The following is a 24,248-nucleotide window of genomic DNA, read 5'->3' as shown; positions in this document are numbered from 1 at the left end:
ATCACCTCTTCTGCCTACAACTGTTAATTGAACCTCCCTCTGAAGCCTCTTCTTCCAAGTTAACCAGCGCGCTGGCTTTACATATTTACTACCCAGCACTTGACAGTTTGCTTTGTTGCTGTTGTTCAGTTATGATTCCGCACCCCCCCACCCCCAGCCCACGGCCCTCACAACTCCGGCGGCCACACCTGCAGCCGAGCGGTCCCGGCTGCAATCCGAGGTGACGGGGACAGTGGGAGCCGTGCAAGGAAAGGAGGAGTCCCCTTCTCCCCCTCCCGCCGCCAGCCCCGGACTCCAAGTCCACGGACGGGCTGATGGGGCCAATTTTCATATTATTTTTACATAAACGCTAGACAAGCACGTTGCTGAGGTTGGCTGTGAAATTGAAAACGGGTAGGAAATGTGAGTGTGCAGGGGGGGGCACGGGGAGGCAGAGAAAGAGAGCAATTTTTGCACTGTTATGTTTTATTACTAAAGTAAGGCCGACAAATAAATGTATAGCCACCAACCTGGGGTCAGAGGGAATGTTTTAATCGAAAAGCGTTTTCCAGCACTTTTCCATCTGATAACATAGAAGCTTTCCTCCCCCCCCCCTTGCCCCCCCTCCCCAGGATTTGGGCCCAGAGACCTAGTACTTTGGGGTGGGGGATGGGTGGGGCATGGAAAGAGAGAGAGAGAGAGAGAGGATCCGAAAGGGGCAGGTTTGGGTGATGCCTAAAAAAATATTTTAACACCTCTGGGGGCTTCCAGGGGGGGAGGAAAGCTGATAGAACAAGGCCAAGTGTTTTGTCGGCTTCGGGGTGATATCATAGTTGTGTTCAGTATCAGAAGTGTTGCGAGTACAGGCATCATCTCTATTCGCTTTGTGCCAGAAAGGTAAACACTGGATAGCACCGTGGATTAAAACAATAAGAAATCCCTTTCCTCGCAGGCTCTCAAGGCCGTGTTAATCGGGTGTAATTTTTAATGAACACTAGCTGCTTGGTACTCATTCAAGACATTTCATTAGAAGGTTATTCATTTAAAAATCGACGTTTCAACCATATCAAGCTGTAACCTTTCTTGAAATGTAAATGAATGGTTTAAATGAGAAGATTAATAAAGAAGGGATGTTCCAATTCCAAGCATGGCATGCTATGTATTTTTAAATTTGTCTATGCCAGATGCTGTCAGTCAGAACAAAAAACTGTCCAAGCAGACAATCTGTGCGTCTGAATGTTGATCATGTTGGAAAGTACAGGGGGGAGGGGGGGGGAGTGTGTCAAGGATTCATGGTCCTTCATCTTTGCAGTAGAGCAAACACGTCTCTCAGTATAGCGACAGACAGCTGCTTCCACTTTCTAATGTGCCCTAACTTAGATCACTGAAAGAATTGTCAGCACTCAGAGAAACACACAAAGATAACACAGCCAGCTGCCATGGAGGGGAAAAACAGCACAGCTCAGAAGAAATGGGATTTGTTCCATTTGCATGATGCTGCCTCCCCTGGGCCCCTTTCTTTCAAATCCAAAGCACAAAAGACAACACTTAACATATTTGCTTAAAGATGACAACCTCATGTTGATTTCATTTGGATGTAACAGTGTCAGGATTACAGATATAAGAATATATTATATCTGTAACAGAGACTGACAAATGTACCCATCAGTGGAACTGTCTGATTCATCTGCTTATACAGCCATTTTACCATCCCAAGGGTGCCATCTAAGTAGTAACTTTAGAAGACTGAAGGTCTAATTTTATTACACCACATTTCAACCTACTAAACAATATTATTTCTAAAATAGATCATTTTTATTGGAAGTCTCCCTGATGAAAAATCCAGTAGACACCAGAGAATTTATGAACTGTATGGGTCCTTTGAACTCAATATACTGCCCATTTTAAACAACTTTTCTTGCTCTGTGGCAAAATCTCAGTATCAAATAAGTGAAAGGGAGGAAACATGTGTTTTGAGTATCTAAGTATATTGATATTAAACAGATTTTAGAGAAAGGAGAGGGGAGGGAGAAAGAGAGATTGATTGATTGATTGATTGATTATATGGACGACTATAAAATCGGGCCTTACCTGGTCCATCTGAATAAATTCTTTGTGACCACTTGCGTCTGTCTATTCCCATATATGTCTTCCCTCAATACAACGTCCGTACTTTAGTAGCAACTATATGAATTATCGTTGCCCATCAATATCTTTTGGGCACATACTCAAACTAATTTCCAGTTAAGGTATTCTTCAGGTAGAGGATGAGACCGGAGAATGATTTAAAGCTAAACTGGCTAGCCACTAGCCCTCACGTGTAGGGCTTTGGAAGCTTTGGAAACCACAATTTTGCTCTGAAATCCCCATACTTTGACAAACCTTTATCCTCTCTGTATTCTGGCTTCACTTTTTAAGCAAATAAAGAGATCTAGGATGGGGGGATTAAATCGATTTATTTGGATCTACAGTACTCCGACTTACTTGATTGGAATTATGGGGGCAAGGATGGGGACACAAGGAACAGGGAGAGAGGAAATACCCATTCCCTTCATATATGCAGAATGCACTCTGACACACACCCACAAGCACACACATAAATGCCTGGGCACATCCAGCCCCACAGTCCGACCAACTGACTTCCCATAATGAAATGCTGGCTCCCTATGCGCCTGCTTTGTCCAAAGGAAGCTCTACTGCATGTTGCTATTTACTGGCAACAGTATAATCCACTCATTTGGTCTTGTTTTACAAAATAGAGTTAACTGCTATATGTGAAATTTCTGCACAGCAGATGGTTACCAATCATTATTTTCCATTTGTTTAGTTTCCAGTAAGAACAAGAAAAACTGTGGAATAGTAATGCAAGGAAAACTAGCAGCCTGCATGATAACCCAACGAGTGCCAGAAGACGCATTTAAAAAAAAAATCACTTTTTATCACACAGTATATCAAAGCTAAATATAATTTTGAGGAATGAGGGGAGGTTATTCACCCCATCCCCATCCATAAAGGAAAATGCCATTTGAATAATTTATTTTATTTCGTAGTGCAAAATCCTTTAAGATTTAGCCTCTCCATTTTTTTAAGTGATCAAAGTTTCTAGAAGCAACTTATTATAACCATTAATGTTTGTCATCACCCAAGCTGAAATCACTTTCTTTACCTCTAAGTGGCCCAGTTGTCCAACAGAAAATGGGAAGTAGGAGCCATTTGTGGACAAGTGCACATGCACAGAAAATTAAGCTGTAAATATCTGGGCCAGGTTATTACTGGAATCTGGGAACATCTGGGGCTACAGAACAAGCCAAGCCCCATTTCCACAATGTCCAGGTAATTGCTTAAATGATTTATACCTTACTGTTTCTATTAAAAATGTCTTTAAAGAGAAACATTTGTAGTCTGGGTTCTGCAATAAAAACTGGTATCTGATTTCACTTGCACAAAAATCTCGTGAAAGATGCTACATTTCTTCAAGGACATGTGCATGACTACACCAAACCCTGGACAAAGACGGGGCTGGAAGAAGGCGTGGTCAGTCGCTCAAAGAAAATGATCCTAGCAGGAAAGCAAATTATAAGTGGCTTATTTGTGATTGGTTTTTATTCTAATCAAAATAACCCGTTTAAAAAATTCTCTGCAGTACAAATATATTCAAGCCATTTTAGGGTAATCTATACCTCAATTAGCCATTTGCAATTTCAGTTTTAACTAATTTATCATAAACCTTGTTCACTGAATCTCTAACTGAACATCAAGCCAAACATATCCCCTAAGGGACAAGTAAGTGCCACCGGCCGGATAGACCTGGGCCACTTAGTTAAGAATCTGGAGTGAGATTTAAATTGGCTCACTTAGATGGTTTCTGTATGGAGCTACCAACTGGCCACTCAGAATGAAAGAGCTGTAGTGCTGTCATGTTTCATAGTTGCTCTACTGAATACAAACACACACACACACACACACACACGCACACGCACACACACACACACACAGCTATATTCACTTGAAATAATTTTATGTTTCATTTTAGATTTTAAGCCAAGAGGGCAAATATAGCTTCTTATTCTTCAACAATTGCCACATCTAGGCTTCATAAAAAATCCGGTTACAACTTTCAACTATGCTTATGAGGGAAGACAACAACGACAACAACAACAACAACATCCACTATTGACCACTGACTTTTTAATCATGGCTCCTTTTCTGTGGCTCCCAACTTCCATTACTACTGTCTCTGGGAAATCACCCAATTTTCCTCTGAGAGGACTAAAGGAAAAAAAGGCTGACATTTTAGGCATGAAGGATCTGCACTGATATTTTTATTTAGTTAGTTTAAAACCCCACAACTTCCTAAATATAAACTAGATCAAATTTTAAGCTATGTCAGGGTTTTTTAATTGTATTTATTTATTTTATTTGACAGAGAGAGAGAGAACACAAGCAGGAGGAGTGGGGGAAGGAGAGGGAGAAGCAGGCTCTCCTCTGAGCAGGGAGCCCCATCATGCAGGGCTTTACCCCAGTCCCAGGACCCTGGGGTCATGACCTGAGCCAAAGGCAGCAGCGAAACAGACTGAGCCACCCAGGTGCCCCTAAACTATGTCTTTTAAATCTTCCCTTGTCTTAGTTTGGTTTTTGGCAAGCTACCACCGTAAGGATTTTTAGTTCATAGTTGTTACTCTCACTCTCGTGGATTTTAACTTATTTATTTAAGCAATTTTAGCTTGCTCCGTTTATTGAATGGTTTCCAGAACACCAGAAGAGCTGATTTAACAAAGGAACCGAACACATTATTTTAGTAAAACTACAAAAATGTTCTTGCTACTTTTCAAATTGTTTCATGATCTTTATTATTCTCCCTACAATGTCCTATCCTTCTATACTATTGAAGCTTTTTGCCAAAGATGCGGTGTTTTCATGCAATTAACTAAGCAACATTTGTCCACCATAGCTTACTTGATGGCATGTCTTCATAATGATCCGGGTTCAACAATCAGTACTGCACATATTTCTTTTATATAAAGTGTATGAGTTCAACCTAGATTTCAATATGAAGTGGTAAGATAACACCTAGAACTTTTTCAGATCTGAAGAGCCCAAATTAAAAGAAAACTAGTGAGCTTTCAGTAAAGGTTACAGGTTTCCTTAGTAAAATGGTGTCTTTAAAAGAATGACAATAGAGCCTTTGGTTTTTTTCTAGTTGGTTTTGTTTTTGGTTTTTTGTTTTGTTTCTTGGTTGTTTTTCTTTCACAAAGCAAGGTGAACAAGTGCTTTTCTCTGGTACGCCCATCTTTAGATTCAAATACATAAATATAAAATAGAAATCTTGTAAACTACTGTTGACTAACTCATTACAATTTCAACACTTTGATCAAATTGCACTTCCCTTAGAAAATTTTGTAACGCTATTTGTTGTAACATTAGTGACAGCTTTGAGAAAGAAACTGACCCTTCATAGGCATACAAACCCAACTGGTAATGCAGAGGAATCACAAGAAGACAAGGTCATTGGGTATAACCCCTGCTAAATTGCTTACTACCCAGTATTTAGTACAACATAAATTAATAGTGTCAGACACTATTTAAATATAAAACAAAAATATGCCAGTTAAATAAAATGCTAACCAAAGACATTCACAAACTACAGAGCCGATGAAAGTTCTCCTATCAACTAGTTTGCATCTTACATCTTATTTCCCTAAGTAGCATCATATTCCCAAGGAAATCTCTTTTGAATGCTGCTGGAGCACCTATTTGCACGCTGATTATTTATCAGAGAAAGGACAAAATAGAAAGAAATGCCTTGGGAGGTGCTGATTTCCCATGTTCAACCAAAGGCTGACTACCTTATTTTGGCAAGAAGTTGATTTGGAAATCTCCTGGTCTAGTAGTTTATGATTCTGTAGACTCATTTTTTTCTGACTGCAAACATAGAAGGAAAAAAAAATATGCAGAGCATAGTGATTTGAAGCCATTTGTTACTACTTTACAATCAAAATAGGCTATGGATTTTTGTTCTGTAAGATTTTTCAAAATAGCATATAATGTTCTATTTTTATAAAATAGTTTAAATGCTCTCCTCTCCAGACATATGAAAATAGAATAAATGATGGTAAGCTCCTCTTAAGGTATATAATTATAAAACTATTTTTCAGGGTTATAAAGTCTTTCTTTGGTAATTCAATTACATAAAGAATATGGGAATTTCACTTTTTAAAATGAAATATACAATTTTAATATAGCTGTTCTTTAAATATTTTTAAAAGTATCTTCCAATTTTTTTTCAAGTAAGATTAATAAAAGATTACCCAACTGATAGTCTCCTATGCTTTTATCAATTCAATTCACCAAACATTTATAGAACATCTATTACAGGTCTTGCACCATACAGGAATGTTGAGAAGATTAAAAATAAAAAATGAATTAGAATTGTGCTCACAAGAAGTTTACAGTTTCATACGTGAGAAACAAAAGTGCCTTGCAATCTACGGTAGAGGAGAGATGATGGCAAATGATTGAAAAGAGGTTTTTTTTTGTTTTTGTTTTTTTTGTTTTTTTAATAGTTCTTAGGGGGGATTCCTGGGTGGCTCAGCGGTTGAGCATCTGCCTTTGGCTCAGGGTGTGATCCCGATCCAGGGATCGAATCCCACATCAGGCTCCCTGTGAGGAGCCGGCCTCTCTCTCTGCCTGTGTTTCTGCTTCTCTCTCTGTGTCTCTCATGAATAAATAAATAAAAATTATTTTTAAAAAATAGTTCTTAGGGAATACCAAGTAGATGTGGAAATGGATCCTGACTATGGTGGCTCAGGAAGTTTTCATAGATGATGCAACGTTGAGTTAGATATCCCAGTCCAGGTAGGATTTCAACAGGTGGAAAAAAGCATTCCAGGAAGTAAAAAGAGGATGAATAAAGAATAACTAGACATAAAACAGAGGAAAGATGGAATTGCTTCCAGTTTGATAAAAACACAAATTCATACTGAACTGTAGTTTATATATATTTTTAAAAGGATTCTAAGGGCCCAACTCCACTACTGCTCTAGTTAATCTGCTTGTCAGTCTATTTGTATTTCTTACAGGGAAAAAGCACTGACTAACTAATAGTCATCAACTCTCAAGATAGTAGAATTGCTGACATATTTGCTTACAACCAATTAGTAAGCATATTTAATGAATGGTTATCATCCCCCCTAAAGGGTTTAACAAAGTGATAAATGGTCCTTGAGCTTCTTTCCTTGTTTCCAAGACAATTTCTGTAGTTTCTTACAGAGAAACCAAAAAAATCTTTTTCATCAGCCACTGACCACTAGCAAGGTTCCAAATTACTCAAGCTTATCCTAATCCATGACCAAGCTGGTCACGTATTATATAGAACTGGAGAGAATCTTAATAGTCATTGGATCAACTCTCCTTTTATAAAAAAGTAAAGAAGCTCAGAGAGGTTGAGTGACTTACACAGGGTCACCAATACGACAGACTCCAGGCTTCGGCTGACACTTTTCTTCACCACTTTCACTCTCCTGGGGTACTCTTATTAGCTTGGTGGCAATGTTTGTAAGATTCTTCATGGATCGTTGCTGAACTTTAGTGAGATAGGGAACTGACTCTAGCACACATCATTAGTACATTAAATTCTGAATGGATATCTCTAATTTTATGTCTTCAGGCAGGAATAATATTTTTAAGTAGTGAAAAGTTTAGGATCTCATCATGAAATGTGTAAAGCTTTGGTTTAGAGAAGAGGTTCCTAATCCCAACTACACCAGATTCACTGGGGGAGCCTCAAAGAAACTGGGCCATCCCCTAAACTTCCATTTAACTAGTCTGAGGTAAGGCTTTGGCAGGTTTTTTTGTTTTGTTTTGTTTTGTTTTTTGGCCCCTAAAGTATATCGATGCTAGAATGCAGAGTAGACACAAAATTTATCATTAAACTCTGCTCAAATCAAATTATACATCTATTTTAATGATTCGAACCCCTATCATGGCAATAAATGCATTCTTTTCCAAAAAACCCTTAAAAAAGAAATACCCCAATCCTCAATGGATTTTCTTCTGTAATCTCACCTGAAGCCTAAACAAACTGAGTATGCTGAGGAAGAAAAAAGAGTCTAAGAGTAATATGAATCATCCTTAGAGGCATGTATAATTTTGTTCTTTTTCAAACCGTGAGGGAAAAGAGGGGGAATAGTTCTTTTAATTTGTATGATCACAACTCCCGTATGTTCAAGATTTGATACAGAATGTGCCATTATAAAAAAAAAAAGGGAATATGATTTGTGTATAGATTATGGAGCTGCATACTACTTGACGTGCACTGGTCGGTCAGTAATTCTTTTTTTTTTTTTCTTTTTTGGCTTTTTTAATTTCAACTATATGACAGATGCTAACAAAAGTTCCTGTGGTAATTATTTCACAATATATGTAAGTCAAGCCATTAAAAAAATCACAATAAATAAATGTTTCCCTACGTGCCAAGCACTGTGTTATTTTGCAAAAATTACTTAATCAATTCCTTATAACAACCATATGAGGTAGGTAGGTATCCATTTTACAAATGAAGAAAAAAGAAGCTTAAAGGGTTAAATATCTTGTCCAAGATCAACGACTGAATTCAAGTTTACTAAAATCTTCAATGTCATCTAGTAACTGTTCCTCATTGTTCAACAACTATGAAAAACAACTTTCTTATTCACACTGCCTAAAATTTTTGGTAACAAAATACACATCTTGGCACTACAGTTCCATATGAAGAAACACTGGTCACTAATTCTTAATAAATGATCAGTTTTCTCACATAATTACATTAGGATTTGATTTTTTTTAATTGCCAATATCATTTTTAGCAAGTCACATGAAGATCGTCATTATCCTTGGCTTTCCTCAGCAACTTCTGTAATTTATTTCCCTTTAACTACTTCCCCATTCCTACAAGTTGTCTTTCTCCTTGTGTCCATGCCAAAAATGCTGCTATACTTCCTCCCACTACACAGCTCAATATCCTCTTAATTAATTCAAACTACCTCCTCATGGTGTAAATATCATATTCTAGGAGCTCAAGTGAAATTTGATTTTCCAGATGATCAAATAATAACCAGCCCTACAGATAAATACTAAAAAACCAAAACCAAAACAAAACACAATGAAAATCCAGCTCATCAAAACAGGACCCAGGCCTGAGTAAAACTGGAACCCAGCAGCAGGAGGATGGATGAGGCAGCAAGGTTCACAGCAAGTCTGCAGACAAGATAGGTAGAAAACCTTGTTCTCCCTGCCCCGAGCACAAGGACACCTGCAGATCTGGTTGTTAGAAATTATAGATAAATACAAAAAAATATACGGATTTAGGTACGCGTGTGCGTTACAATAAATACATCAGCAACATCTACCATATGATAGCCTAGGAACAGTGGCATTTTGGTAAAGGTAGGTTTCAGAGAAAGAGAATTATATTGGGGTAAAGTTGTGGATTTTTGCGCATCATTATAAGCAAATCTATACCACATGTTGTAGTTCTCAGTGGTATTTTTAAAGACAAACATTACAAAATAGTTTCCCCTTAAGGTCTTCCTACTTTGATCTTAAAACAAAATAAAACGACACAAAAATAGAACAAACAAGCAAAACAGCCCATTAATGAATTGTATGGGTTCATCGAGGACTTATTATTAAAAGAACGAAACACAATAAAGATCTTCCAATAGAATTTCCTCCTAATATTTCAACTGCTTAAATGTTATTAATGATGATTTTACACTCGTGTAAAAAAAAAAAAAAAGTCCCAAAAGGAATTCTGCATGTGTACAGGATGTTTCTCTTTCTCAAGAGACATTAGCTCAGTCTCAACATCCATTTCTGAGTAAGGTTCTTTGGTGCTCCTGCCTTACCATCGTAAATAAATTCATATTGTGATAGGTGATTGGTACGCTTTTAATTATATAAAGTACATCTTTCCAATTGGGAAACCCTTATTCTTAGTACATTTAAAAACCTTCCCATAGAGCAAATACTGTTCATGTAGGTATATAAAATTCCAAAGGTGCTGATATTTTCTCCTTCCAGTTTGTCAGACAAAGATATAGGTCATTCAGGGTCCCAATGTCTCCGTTTGGGTCATATCAGTATTCCCTCAAAAATATGGCTTAATCTTCTGAATAATACAAATGAAAACCTCTCCTTAAAGAAGAATTTTGCACCAATACCATTGGCATAGGGTACAATGATCCGGGCAGGGGATTAGACCCACATCTTTTCTAAGTTGGGCCTAAAATTGACTCCAGATTTGTGACTCATGAACGGAAAGTCAGTTTCAATATAGATACGCTTTAAAAAGTAAAAATGGCTATTATTCTTAACAAGTTACATATTGGGTATTATTCTTAAAAGTGACTCATAAAATATCTTTTTAAGTACTTAAAGTCATGAATATGTTCTACTCTTTTACCTTTGCTTGAATGCAATTTTTCATTTTCCAGGAAAGGATACATTTTCTAACTAACCCGTTAACCTAATTACTCATAAAGAAATACCAAAAGTGTCCCTGACATTGATACCTTCACAAAGAAATGCATCTATGCACATGCACAGGAGCATATTCCATTTAGATAATCAAAACTGTAATTTTTATTTAAAAGATTCCCGCCATTCCTAGCGGTGAAATTTATCAAAAGTGCTTAAAGTTTGCAAACATGAGAACTGTCCTATCCAGATCTTTATTTCTTCATTCATGTACTCAAACCCAAAAGTATTAACTCTTAGGCTTAAAAGAATAACAGTATTCTGTTTATTTAATGGTCTTTGTTTGATCTTAAATGGGGTTTGTAATGAAAATGCCTTCAATCTGAAGGCAGCCTTTTATCCTATTCAGAATAATTATCTTGTAAGATTAAAATCAGTGAATCATACCTAATTAAGATTTATAATTTAGCATCATTCAGGTATATGATCTAAGAGAAAGAGTTTACAGTCTTAACTTCCATTTGAAAATGGAAAGGGAAAAGAAGTGAATAAAAGGGAAATACCACAGTCACATTTGGGGCATAACAATGCACCATATTGCCACAGATTTACCCAGATTCCTGGTTTAATCCTTTTCCAAGGCCAAACATGTATTGTAAAAATATACCAAAGTCCAGGAGTAAGGTGAGAAAAGAAGGATTCCGATTTAAATTCTACTACAGAATTTGTAGCCCGGTTTTAGAATACTAAAAAAAATATGCTTGGTGGCTAACCACCGATCAAAATACTACAAGTTTATCATGCTTTTAATGGAAAAAAAAAAATCTCTAAACTGCAGGGTGAATTTATAATTAAATGGGACACGGTTGTAATAGTTATTTTCAAGCCTCCTTTCATTAAAGTACATATCAACTGAGAGAGCTATGCCTTGTTATTACACAGGGCAAAGATTTTTCTTCTTAGAAGGTCTCATATATAGTATTTCTCTCCACAAAGTCTAACAAGGCATTCAAAATAAGTTCAATTTTTTTTCTTCCTCAGAAATATCTTTAAAGCCCCCCACCCTCACCCCAGTCTTGGATTACAGAAAAGAATAGTTACTTTTCCGAGGTCTTTGATATTTCCTTTCCTGGCAGAGTCATCTGATGTGAGAAATACCTTTTGAAAATAAATGGTACAACTTCAAGTGCACTCAGATCCATTACTTGCTGGACATTCCATCGTATCTCAGTTTTGATTTGAAAAAGCCGCTTGACTTCAAAATTTAGTTTTAGGTATCTCAATATGAAGCTTGATCTCATTGAGAAGTATCTTGGGAAGCAACAATGTCAACGTTTTGTCCACCCCTCCACAGACAATGTTCAAACCCAAGGAGAAAGGAGCCCTACCTGGTGACTACATTATTCAAGGGGAAGGGGGTTATTTCAATCCAGGTTCAGAAACCAAGTTCACAATCTGAATATAACATACTGCATAGTTAATGCTACTGCATGGAGGAGTTACTCTGCATCTTTAACACAGCTGTCACCACATGTTTATATAGCTACGATGCCACTTTCTAATGTCAAAATATCAATGCTGCTACTGTTATAACAAGGTAATTATTTTTGCGTTTGCCCCTTTTGTCTGAATGGCACTCAGTGGGTTGTGCTTTTATTTTTTATTGGTCAGGATTTTCTGCATATTTAGATAATCTAGGATTCTACATGAGAAATACATCTTTTACGTAGGCTTGAAACTTACGTGGGGTAGGGATGGTACATGGCGACAGAGAGACTCCCAGGCTCTTACCACAGATCTGACTAAAATCCTCCCACCCCAATCATTCTGAGCCTGGGAACACATATTTAAGTATGTACCTGATGTACCTGCATGCAAACAATGACAAAACACAGGTTCCTTTTAAGAATCTCTGCACAAAAATTCATGGGATGTATGGAGCACCTCTGAGCAACATGAGGTAAATGCAAATATTTCTGCCGCCAATTCATGTACAGAAAGAGCAGAAAATCTCTAATGGTCCATTTACCATCGATTCTCTCACTCAGTAACCATCAGTATTTCTTGGGCAGAGGCACATGGAATACTTGTGGGATAGTCAGTGTCTTAAGCAGGAAACCCAGTGACTTCCACAAAGCAGGCCCTCGATAAAAGTTTGTGGGTTGTGAAGGCAGGGCCAGCCTCATTGCCCTGCGACCTGTGCACACTCCCAGGGTCCCCCACACAAGGGCCCTGCGCTTGGTTTACTGCTCTGCTGTTGCTGTCTTGAATTTTTAATAAGTTTTGAACAAGGTGCCCCACATTTTATTTTTGCACCAAGCCCCAGAAATTATGTAGCCAGCCCTAGGTGACGGTGACAATGCGTGCTGATGGGTAAAGATAATAAATCAAAAGAACAGCCAAAAGTTTACAGTTACATCTGGAAACCCAAGGCTTCATGTTACACTACTTTAAAATTTTTATTTTGAATGTTTCCATGAATAATACCTCCTCAGGAACCAAAGCATGAAAGTAGAGGTCATTCGTCCTCAGATGAGTTTACCGTCATATGTATATGGCATTTAATCAATCGTCAGTTGCTTAAAAAGCGTCCAATTGACATAAGGCAAACATTGCTTGAATCTGGGAAAAGAGAAAGACTTTTTTTTTTTTTTTTTTTGGTAGATGAAGAAAATGCAGTTTCTGTTCTCTTGCCAGCAATAATATATCCACAAGTGGAATGGAGTAAATACATACATTACCAGCAGAAATCAAAACTCGTAAGAAAGGAACTGAGTAAAGGTGTTTTTGATATTAAGAAAACATTTTATGGGTATTTTACATTATGTATTCTGCAGGAAGAAAATCCTTCTTGTAAGCTCTATTACCACTGTTAAACTTTTAATGAAAGCTACTCTTGATTGAAAATGAAAACAAAAGTCCAGTAAGAAACGAATTTCCCAATATTATAAAAAAATACTTTCTAAAAAGGATCTCCCAACATAAAAATATAAATACTTCAGCTGGGTTGCAGGGTTAAAAAAAAAAAAAAGCTTAACCTTGGGCCTCCATAGAATAAACTACGCATACTACAGTCAAGATGTATTGGTTTCAAAAATGATTGGAAGAGCCATACTATCAATGTCTCGTGAAAGTCACAGGGGCTCAAACATAAGCGAACAAATCCATTTGTACATATATTTAACATAAATGCTTCTGAACTGCAATTCTCCTTTGAATCCACTGCTTCTAATAACTCGGAAACAACAGCCCACCATATGCAATGTTAAGCAAAGTGTCAATACTCAAGTAACAAGACAACAAACAGATTTGTTGCATAAAATATGTAAATATTATTAACGGAAAGTGCCATATGATAGCTCGTGTTTGGATGGTTTCTGATCACCTATCCTCTTCTGCAGCCTCAGTGTCTTAGCTAAGACTAGCATCAACAGGTAGCGTCCACATGTGCTATGCGGAGGCACAGCTCCTGAGCAGGCATCTGTGCTGCTGCCTGAAGGAAACAGCATACCCACCTGCTTTTGATTTGCTGCAAACTTATCAGTACAATTTATTTTTACCATATTCTTGCCTACTCCTTATTTCCACTATCTGCATTTCTCGTGGTAAGCATCTTTCAAGTAAAATTGCCACTTGAATGATAACATCAAAAATACCAAAAAGATCAGTAATCAGCAATCAGGTCAAAGCAGCTATGCTTGAAATTTCTACCATGAGTTAAGTAAAAAAGTTCATGATAAAAATTCAAGTTTAGAAAAAAAGGAATTACAAAATCCAATTATGAAAAGCACTTGCTAAACAAGCATTTATTTTCAGTTTTTCAAAAAAGTTTTATTTTTCATAGACGAAAAAAATTAGTTATAGTGTGTGTGTGTGTGTCAGACAGAGAGAGAGAGAGAGAGAGAGAGAGAGAGAAAGAGAGTGTGTGTTAATTGAAGATGGAATCATTTTTGGACTTGGTAGAACAAAATAATTTCTAGTTCAACTGATTTTAATGAAACATTGGCCTTTATATACCCCCCAAAAAGAGATGATAATAGTAAGATTTTTTTCAATGAAGGGAAAAAATTGCATTGTTTCCTGTGCCATTTGTTTATTCTATCAATGACTCAAGATAAAAAAGCAGATATGCTGATTAATCAAGTCTTATTGATTAGTAGCATATGTCAATATTTCACACAAATGTCTACAGAATAATTTCTCCCAATCAAAAATTTATAAATCAATTTCAATTCCTGGTAATTAAATGTATTATTAGCCGTAGAACAATAAATGTGGTACTTTGTAAAAGTAGAATATGAAATTTATATTCAAGAGTATATTGATCAAAGGCAAAACAGCAAACATTTCTATTAACCAAGGTTCTAAGAACAAACTGGAAAGTACAAAACATAAAAGCTTGCAATTGTTTCAAATACACCTAGCAATTCTGCTGATTTCGGTCCATTAAAACTGATTACTTAATTAGGCAATCATTCAAGGCATCTAAACATTCACAGACAAAAACAGGGAGTCATTAGCATAGCCGTCTTCACCTTGAGATGAAAATCCTGAAAAAATGTTGCAGACACATAAACTTTCGAGATCTGTCCCCACGCATAAACCAAGCAAAATATTGAAATCTAAAAGGTAACAGCCAAAGCTCAAGAAAAAAAAAAAAAAAAAAAGAATTTACCTAAATGATACCACTCATTTGTCTTTTCAGGTAGCTAATACCTTATCCTAGAAAAGTCAAGTTAGAAAACAGATATTCTGTATTGATTCTTGGAAGTACTACTTTTCTCCCCTCCGGTCATACTCTTATACTATCTAAAAGTAATTAATATAATTTCTGCTCTCTTGTATGTCTATCAGAAGTACCTGCCTACAAAAAGGTTTTCAAAGTTCCTACCTAACATGAATAAAAACAACAAAAGATTTTCTATTTATGAAAAAAAAAAAGAAAGGAAGGAAGGAAGAAAGAAAGAAAGAAAGAAAGAAAGAAAGAAAGAAAGAAAGAAAGAAACCCACAACCGAGTACTGGAACCTCAGCCACTAGAGTCTTTAATGTAACTGAAGAAAAAATAATAATAATCATCATCTCTATGTTTTCACTCAGAAGATACCAGAAATAATTTCAAGAATATCCACTGATTTGGTACAGTCAAGAAGAAAGAAAAATATTCTCTCTAAAAAGAAAAAAAAGGTTCCTGAAATAATTCTAAAGAGACCCTATAAACTGTCTTTTTAGGAGAAGAGAAAAAGCAAGTCAACTCACACACAGAGCTTCCAAACAGAAGTCTTACTCTCTTCCAGGAAAACAACAATGAGACTTTATTACCCTGCTATGATTCTTTCATTTCGGACATGATTAATTAGCAAGTATTACACTTCCCAAAACTCCCACTACACTCTTCGTGGTCTATCAGCCTAGTTGTTGAGACATCCATATGAAATAACAAGCAGCCAACAGCAGTAGAAGACAAGTATCCAAAAACTATTTCAAAGAAGGAACACTTCTCTCATATCTTTGCCTCCCAAAATGAAGCAGACTGCTTTTAACTGCTTTCACCAAAAAAAAAAAAAAATTCCTTAATTGGTCATTTTCTTCACAATACCTTTTAAAATTTGAATAATGCATGCAATATATTCAGTATTTAAGAATACATGACATGGCTTATTTGTTACCTACCTATATCTTCAGGCTGGAATTCCAAAAAGACTTGAGTGAGCCCATGTAGTTTTACACTGATAACCATCCACATGCACAACTAATAAACAGTAAAGATGATGTGAGCAAGCACGTTTTGGGAAATGGTTTTCATAGGGGGAAAAAAATGTTTCTTCCCCAAAGAAAAGCTAGTAGTCACACATATAATGATGATAGGAAACAGCAGTAAAGAACTCAAAGAGAGGATGAAAGGAAGAGGACAACTCCAAAAATTGAATGAATGAAAACTCTGATTCTCTGCATGTTGTTTCAAAACACCCTCTCGAAAATAATTTTCCCTTTAAAACAATCTATCTTCAAAACGTCCATGTGAGCCACGAGGCCAGCTATAACTGAATGTACTATAAATATATATTTAACAGCCATCAGTTTATAAAGGCTAGGGTCTCCCCCCTCAACCTTTCAACTCTTAATGTCCAAAAAACTTCACACGTAGTACAGTACTAATAAATAGATCTTGTTGGTTCCAGGAAACATTTTTTTTAATCTATTCTGGTCATAATATCTTTGCTTTTTTTCTGTTGTATTAAATTTAGGATCAAAAACATCAAAGCAGCTTCCACCTCGGACCTAACTTTTAGAGAATCAATGTGACAAGGCAGTCCCTGATAGATGTTTCTCTTGATAAACGACTTGTTCAAAAGAGACATTGTAGCTTTCATTTCCTGACCACAACACACTTTTAATTTGCAACAGCAGAGCTGCCAGAGTGAGAGCACTTGCCCACTTTCCAGCCTTTTAGGTTTGTAGCTCTGGCTCCTTTAGGCCACACGTGTAAGACAAACAAAATCTAAAAATAATCAGAGTGATAGAATTACAAAATAGGAACCACTAATGCCACTTTATACGTACACACAAGTGTCTACTTTATATATCTATGAATAGAAATACACAGATATAAACTTTTCCTGCCCAGAATTCTAGTGTGTGATAAGGCTCCTGAGTGACCATCATTTGCACAACAGGCATTTAAACAGAGAGAAATAAATTATGTGACTATTATTTAATAGTAAGCAGAGACAGGGGAGGGGGGCAATTTACACACTTAAATCTGCTGTTAAATGTCATGAATTACATGACTGCCTACCCCAACGTGTTTTTTACACATTATTGCAATGATTATTATTACTACTACTACCCAGAAATCACATTTAAGTATCAATACGGTGAACAGTCAAACCATCCAATTTCTGCTCTCAGCACATTGTCCGAGCTCCGATTTAAAATTTATAAATGTAATATCCTCCTCATCACAGGCAGCAGCCCAATCTGCTCTGAATATATATTACAGCTTTAACATCACAGAGGGAAATCGCCCATCTGGCAATCCCATTCGCTCCAACAGCTCCGGGGGAAAAAAAGCTGTGCTCTCTCCTCCTTAAAACATTTCTCAGGGCAAATTATGTGCATCTAAAATAAACAGTCTTCTTATTGATCGCTTCAAAGTCAACAAGTTCCAAATGCAAAATTCAAATCCTTTCTATCGTGTGAGAGCAGTGTGTGTTTAGCTCAATAGTCACCAGAGTCCAACCAGAAGTGTATGTCGCGCAACGGCTCTTGCACTGCCTTTCCTTGTATTCACATTTGTGTTATGAGAGAGCGGTAACCACGGCCACATTACAGACCCCTGGCAGCTTTGCCCCACTGCTATTTCTTTCTTTCACATTCTCCCTTTCCTTCTCTCTCTTTTCAGGGTGAATGCATGGTGGTGGGGTAAATGTAGCAAAAAAAAAAAAATCCCCAAAAAACAACAACAACAAAAAACCCACCCCCCCACCCCCACACAAACAACAACAACAACAAAAACCCAAACCAGTAGAAAGTGGACATATCCTGTGGTTATGCAAAATACTTTGAACATCTTTTTGTTGTTGTTCCCTCTTAGTCTTAATTGAATATCACAAAGTGTACACACGGCACGGTCACAAGAGCCATTGAAAACCCCCTCTCACTCCTTTATCTGACCTTTTTTTTTTTTTTTGTGAAGAAAGAGGAAAGAGCGATTTCAAACAAAGTCAATTTCAGTGCTTGATTATTTAATTCTGTCACAGGTTAAAAGTAAAAAGCGCTGACAGGCAGACAAGTGAATGGCAAGGGAAAAAAAAAAAAAAAACTACCACTGTTCCTTAAAAGGCATTAAGGGCTTAAGGCAATCAAAATTTATTTTTTTTTTATTTTCATGTAAAAGATACCCCTTCACTCACTCACCCCCCCCCCAAAAAAAAAAAACCCACACTCAGATGAACTGATTACTCCACAAAGTGTAATCATCCAAAGAGCAGACAGTCAAATTGCATGAATAGGTTGAGAAAAAAATTTTCAGCCAGTTTTGTGTGTGTACATATATATATACTTTCATTAGTAAGCAGTCTTTCCCCACACTCCCGCCCTCTCCCCTCTCCTCCCCAAAAAAACCCCACACTGAGTTTAACTAATTTACATACCATTTGACTTCAGCGGCTATCTAGTGCATTACTAGTAACATGCAACTTTGGGATTAGCGCTAAAACCGATAAAAGTGGACTCCAGTAATGTATTAATCAAAACTGAAATATAAACAAGTGATAGCAAAAGCAAACAAGCATTTTGACAGATTAAAATATACATATACATATATTTAAAGGAATTCTATATCATGAGCATCTGCTTCCCAAGGAGAGTCTTCAATGGTTTTTATCATGCTATTTAATTTGTCTTTCCTATTTAGATGCAAAGGAAGTAAATTCCAAAACTGACATACCATAAACACTGGTGCTACTGATCATTTCTTGCTGGCAGCACAAAAAGCTGAATTGGATTTCTCACAAGCAGGAATTCCAAAGGTTGCTTTTCATTAAAGCCACTTTTCCTCTCAGCTATCAAATGTCACTGCCTTGAAACGTGGGCCCTTTCGTCAGGTATTCATTTAACCTACATGCATATAATTAAGGGGGAAAGCAACATCAACAAAAAGGGGATCTCAGATCACAGGAGAAGAAAGAAAGGAAAAAAAGCACATGACCAGGAATGCAAGTCCATGTCAATTTCACTCACTCCCATTGAAACTAACAAGAGCTCCGGGGAGGACGGTAATAGGATCAGTGGATTGTATATACCATTAAATTATACATCTTTCTCTCCCGTTCCTTGCCAACAATACGCCCACCACGCTGTGCCCCCTCCGAGCCGATGTGCTTACATTTTTCTGCAACCGATCTTCTGACATTTTCACGTTCCCCCAGCCACGAGACTGCAATTTAACCTCAACTTTTTGTGTGTGCAAGATTCTTATTTACACTTCTTATTTACTTAGAAGTTAGTTCCCGAAGAAAGTCTAGCCCCACCCTATGGCTCCGCTTTCTTAGGGTTGTGTGTGTGTGTGTGTGTTTTAATTTTTGAAGTAAAAAAAAAAAAAAAAAAAAAAGATAGTAGTAAGTAAGCCCAAATAGAGCGGAAAACGAGCTTCTTGCTATCGCGAACTCTTAATCCAATACTATTGTTACAATGATTAAGCAGTAAAAAAAAAAAAAAGAAAAGAAAAAAAAGGTGCATTATAATGTTTCGGGGCTACTTTGTACAGAGGAATTAGACAGCAGGTTGGCGTATGGAGTAGAAGCGAATGCAAACTGGATTTAATGTGCACGGCACAAGGCGAAGATCTCCTCTTATTGCGGGTCTCGGATTTATTTATGTTCTTTAAAAAATAAAACAAACACAAACAAACAAACAAACAAAAAAAAAACAAATTTAAACAGATGGTAGGAAACTGAGGAGCTCCCCTTACCTGAACGCGCGGAGCGAGGCGCCGGCGGGTTAGCGCAGCATCGATCCGAGGTGTTTGCTGATGAATGGAAGCCGGGGTTAAGTGAAGGTGCCTATGATTTGAAATCATTCCAAGTTTTTGAAGGGAAGACGGACTGCAGCCTCTGCCATGTTGGAATTTCAAACCCAAAACAGCTGCTTGGAAGGAGCCAGCATGCCAGCGGCTGGGCGCAGGCGCAGAGCGCCGCCGAGCCAAATTCAAATCACTTTCACACTAAGAGCCAAAGATCAGTTTTCAAAGGAGAGAGAGGGAGAGGGAGACGCGGGCTGCCGGGCGGGAGGCGGACGGGAGGCCGCGGCGGACGGGCGGCGGGAGCACCGGGGGGCGGGGGGAGCACCGGGGGGGGGAGACCGGGGGGCGGGGAGGGCACCGGGGGGGGGGAGGAACACGGGGGACGGAGGGGGGCACCGGGGGGCGGGAGGGGCACGGGGGGGAGCACCGGGGGTCGGCGGGAGCACGGAGGGGGGCACGGGGGGGGCACCGGGGAGCGGGAAGGGCACGGGGGGGAGCACCGGGGGACGGCGGGAGCACGGAGGGGGGCACGGGGCGGCACCGGGGGGCGGCGGGAGCACCGGGGATAGCACGGGGGGGAGCGGGAGCACCGGAGGGGCGGCGGGAGCACGGGGGGAGCACCGGGGGGCCGCGGGAGCACCGAGGGGAGCACCGGGGGGGCGGAGGGAGCACCGAGGGGAGCACTAGGGGGGCGGCGGGAGCATCGGGGGGCCGGGCCGCGGAGCCGCAGGGGGAGCGCGGCCGGGCGGCGGGAGCACGGGGGGGGGGGACTGCGGCGGGGAGGGCTCCGAGGCCGCCCGCCGCCCGGGTCGGCTCGGGTTACACGGCCGGGCGCGGCCCGCGGGGAGCCCGGAGCGCCCCCGCCCCCCCTCCGGCCGCCCCCGCCGCCCCCGCCGCCCCCGTCGCGGAAGGGACGCTCCGCCGGGGGCGGGGGCTCCGAGCCAGCCTGAGCGCCGCCGAGGGCCCGCACCCGCACCCGCACCCGCGCCCCCCCTGCACCCCGCGCGCGGACGAGCCCTGGCCCGGGCCGGGCCCTCCCCCGCGCTCTCCCCTGGGCCCCCGGGCCCCGCCAGAAAATGACTTTATCCGCAGAGAAGCGGCAACTTCGGGGGCGGGGGGGATCCGAAATAAGCGGCCCCTCGCCTCGGGAGGGAGCCGGCTCGGGGCGTCTCGGTGTGCGGTCCCCCCCCACCCCCACCCCCACCCCCACCCCCACCCCCACCCCGGGCTGCGCGGGGGAAGCGGCGCCTGGGGCCCCGGTGCGGCGGCCGCTGCTGCGCCTGCAGAGACCCGGCTCCCGCCGGCCCCACCCCCTTGTGGGGAGCGAGCGGGGGACCCCGGGGTGGGAAGAGAGTAGGGGCTTTGTGGCTCCGGGAGCCGGGGAAGAATGAAATGTGCAGTTGAGTGTGTTGCTCGCATCCCAGGGAGCAGTGCAGGGCCGATTGTCTGTTGCTGAGATCGCCTTTTGTTCGGAACATAAGGTTTAAGAAACACACACACGTTTTCTGGGGTCTCTTGTTAGATGTAAATGTGCTGCATCCAGACGCTCGCGGTGCCGCGTAAGCTCCGATGGTTTACTAATCACCCCGCCCCACCCCCAAACCACCGGGATCATTTGAATGGGAACCTCATTCAGACTTCTGGGCTGCGAGCACTGCCTTCACCCTATTTCATTCTAGACTAGCCGACCATCCAACTGAGATAATAAAGCAAACAATAACATTTGATCATGATGTCTACGAGATAATGTGCCCGGCAAAGTTCTTTAGGCATCGGGATGAGCGAGACAGTGAGGGAGGTGACCGTTTCCCTTCGTTTTCATTAAATAGGACTTTAAGAGATAAATGCTTAAGTTTATACCTTGGCCTGGTGGACAGCAGGTCCGCCCCATGGCACGAAGCTCGGCATCAAAGGGCCAAATTAGACATTCGACCAGGAGCCCACGAAGCCGGGGATGCTACCTTTGAAGGCTGGAAACGAAAATAGACTTGTTTAGGACTGGCCCTCCTCCTCCTCCTCCTCCTCCTCCTCTTCCTCCTCCCCCCCCCCCCCCCCGCGTTCACATTCCCCCCTGCTTCTCGGCTGTACATTTAATAGACTAAATTGCAGCTCTCCAGATGATGAAATGCAGCTCTTAAAAGATACCACATATATACTTTGAAATTAATTTCACTCTCCTTTTGTGATTTCCTTACCTGTGAATGGATAGCCACTGAATGGATGCATTTAGCTAACACAATGAGAAAGAAAAATTATTTTAGTTAAATCGAGGCAGATGACAGAATTTAAGAGACAAAAAGAAGTGATTCAAGATCTTACCAAATATTTCTAAAGAATGAGATTTCTATTTGGAATGGATTTGACCTTTCTGCGCATTTTTTTTTTTAAAACCAGGCTTCAAAATAAAACAGAAGAACTTTATTCTGATGTAACAGAGAACACTGAAGCCCCTTTAGTTATATTTTACAAGATAGCTTTGAAAACGATATTATGAAAAGTTGCCCACTGGATTTCGCCACAAAGAAATAAGTGTAGAAAAATGTCTATGGGTCACTGTTGGATTGAGTACAGATGAATTAAAAAACAACAACTGTGAAGAACTTATCATTTCAGTTATTGCCCATTTGGAGGATGACGACGAGAAGTCCTCTGGACACATAGCAGATGCTCTGTGCAGTTCTAGCAAAACTGCTCTGTGCTTGTTTGTTAAAAAAAAAAAAAAAAAAAAAAAGTTCAAAGCTCATCAACCTTTAACACTAAGTTCCTCCTATGGAATTTACAGTTCCTTATGCAAACCAAAATACCAAATAAAACCTATAGGATGGAATATCTGCTGAGTAAAAAAAAAAAAAAAAAAAAAAAAGACAAAAAACCCACAACTTATTTTCATGATCAACTTAAAGACCCTCATTGTTGATATCCAAAACAAAACAAGCCCTACTTTTAAAAAGGGACAAGAAAAAGTGTGGTTCGCAGGAGTTTATTAACAGATAAGTAGTAATTTTTCCAACTCCTCTGTATATTCATTTGAAATAAGGATTATGACATTTGTCACTCAACATATAAATGAATATAATTAACTTTGAAATCAAAGAAAAGCAAACTATTCAAAAGAGCGCTGCGTGTATTTACACAGCATTTCAAAATTGTCCAAAATTACATATATTCGAGAAAAGATGTTTACATGATAGAATACATATTATGGGATTTGCATGACTAATAAGATCCACTATGGAGTTTGTGACCTCACTATTTCCAGCTTTTTTTAAAAGGTATGGATACAGGTTGCTTTTCTCCAATTACTTTTTTTTGCAAAAGAAGATGAAACGTGACTTTGCCTTCCAAAAAGATGTATTCTTTGTAAAATTAGCGCAACATTAATGGTTTTAGTTGTTTTAATAAAACTATCTTCAGTGATGCGGTATGGTTGACATTTTAATAGTCATCATATTCTATCCACATTTATTTTTAAAACTTTAATTCAAAAGCAATGTCTCTGGTTGTAACTGACATCCATCTCTACAATGTACTTTATGAAACTTTTCCTGTGACCCCATGAAGATAAGAAATTGAGTCTTTAAAGAAAGTGGGCCAGCTAATCAAGAAAATGGTTAATTCAGTGAAAAGCTGATCAGACTGATTTTTCTCCCACTGCAGTAAGCCCATTGCTTTTTTTTTTTTTTTTAATTTCTTTCTAATGTAGAAAGGACAAATATAATGAATTTCTAATACACAGTGTATCCTGGCTTGGGTTTGTAAGAAAACCAAAGAAAAATATGCATCACTATTGGGTTTTTTGTTTTTTTTTTCCTTCAGAAGGAGTGTGTGCGTGTGCGTGTGTGTGTGTGTGCTCATGCGCGTGTATGCGTGTTCCTCTCAAGCTAATTCCGGGAGGACAGATTCTTCTACTTTTGTGTTTTTATTCTCAGGACACATATAAGCAACAACAATCAAGGAGAAGTGTAAGGATAAGCAAGGTGATGCTGAAGGCGACTGTGCAGATGACCATATTCTTATCTGTCTGGACCAAGGATAATTTTGGCCCAGGTCAGACATAGAGATGTATATACCCACGTGATGGGAGAAGAAAAGAGAAGGAAAAGATGAGGGTAGACAGAGCATTGAAAAGATAAGAAGACAGTGACAAGATTTTTTAAAGACAAAAACAAGTTTGGGGGGCTATCATGTTGAGTTTTTCATGAAATGCTAAACACAACTCAATTTAATTTAGACATTCTGCTGTTTAGTTTCAAACTCAGTTATTCGAATAAAACATTAAACTGGTAATAT

The 24,248-nt window shown here is 39.4% G+C and overlaps 1 protein-coding gene across 4 annotated transcripts in view; it reads right to left on the bottom strand.

The window, feature by feature from the left end:
• FIGN (fidgetin, microtubule severing factor) overlaps positions 1-20,220 on the bottom strand; it is a 145,380-nt gene extending 125,160 nt beyond the window's left edge. The window contains exons 1-2 of one of the 4 annotated variants that reach the window (XR_013371818.1): positions 19,908-20,215; positions 18,885-19,054 (exon numbers count right to left, since the gene is read on the bottom strand). Coding sequence is in view for 1 of the 4 variants with exons in the window: in XM_077883434.1 (XP_077739560.1) it covers positions 18,885-18,909 (25 nt within the window). In the remaining 3 variants the exon portion in view is untranslated. Of the gene's footprint in view, positions 1-18,884; positions 19,055-19,907 lie in introns of all 4 variants that reach the window. The other 3 variants (XR_013371819.1, XM_077883434.1, XR_013371820.1) reach the window with 3 other exon arrangements.
• Between the last annotated feature and the right edge of the window lie 4,028 nt (positions 20,221-24,248).

This window comes from Canis aureus, chromosome 34, assembly GCF_053574225.1.
Source record: "Canis aureus isolate CA01 chromosome 34, VMU_Caureus_v.1.0, whole genome shotgun sequence".
Classification (NCBI taxonomy): domain Eukaryota; kingdom Metazoa; phylum Chordata; class Mammalia; order Carnivora; family Canidae; genus Canis; species Canis aureus.
Note: the sequence above shows the minus strand (reverse complement) of the source record. Positions and strands in the feature narration are given on the sequence as shown.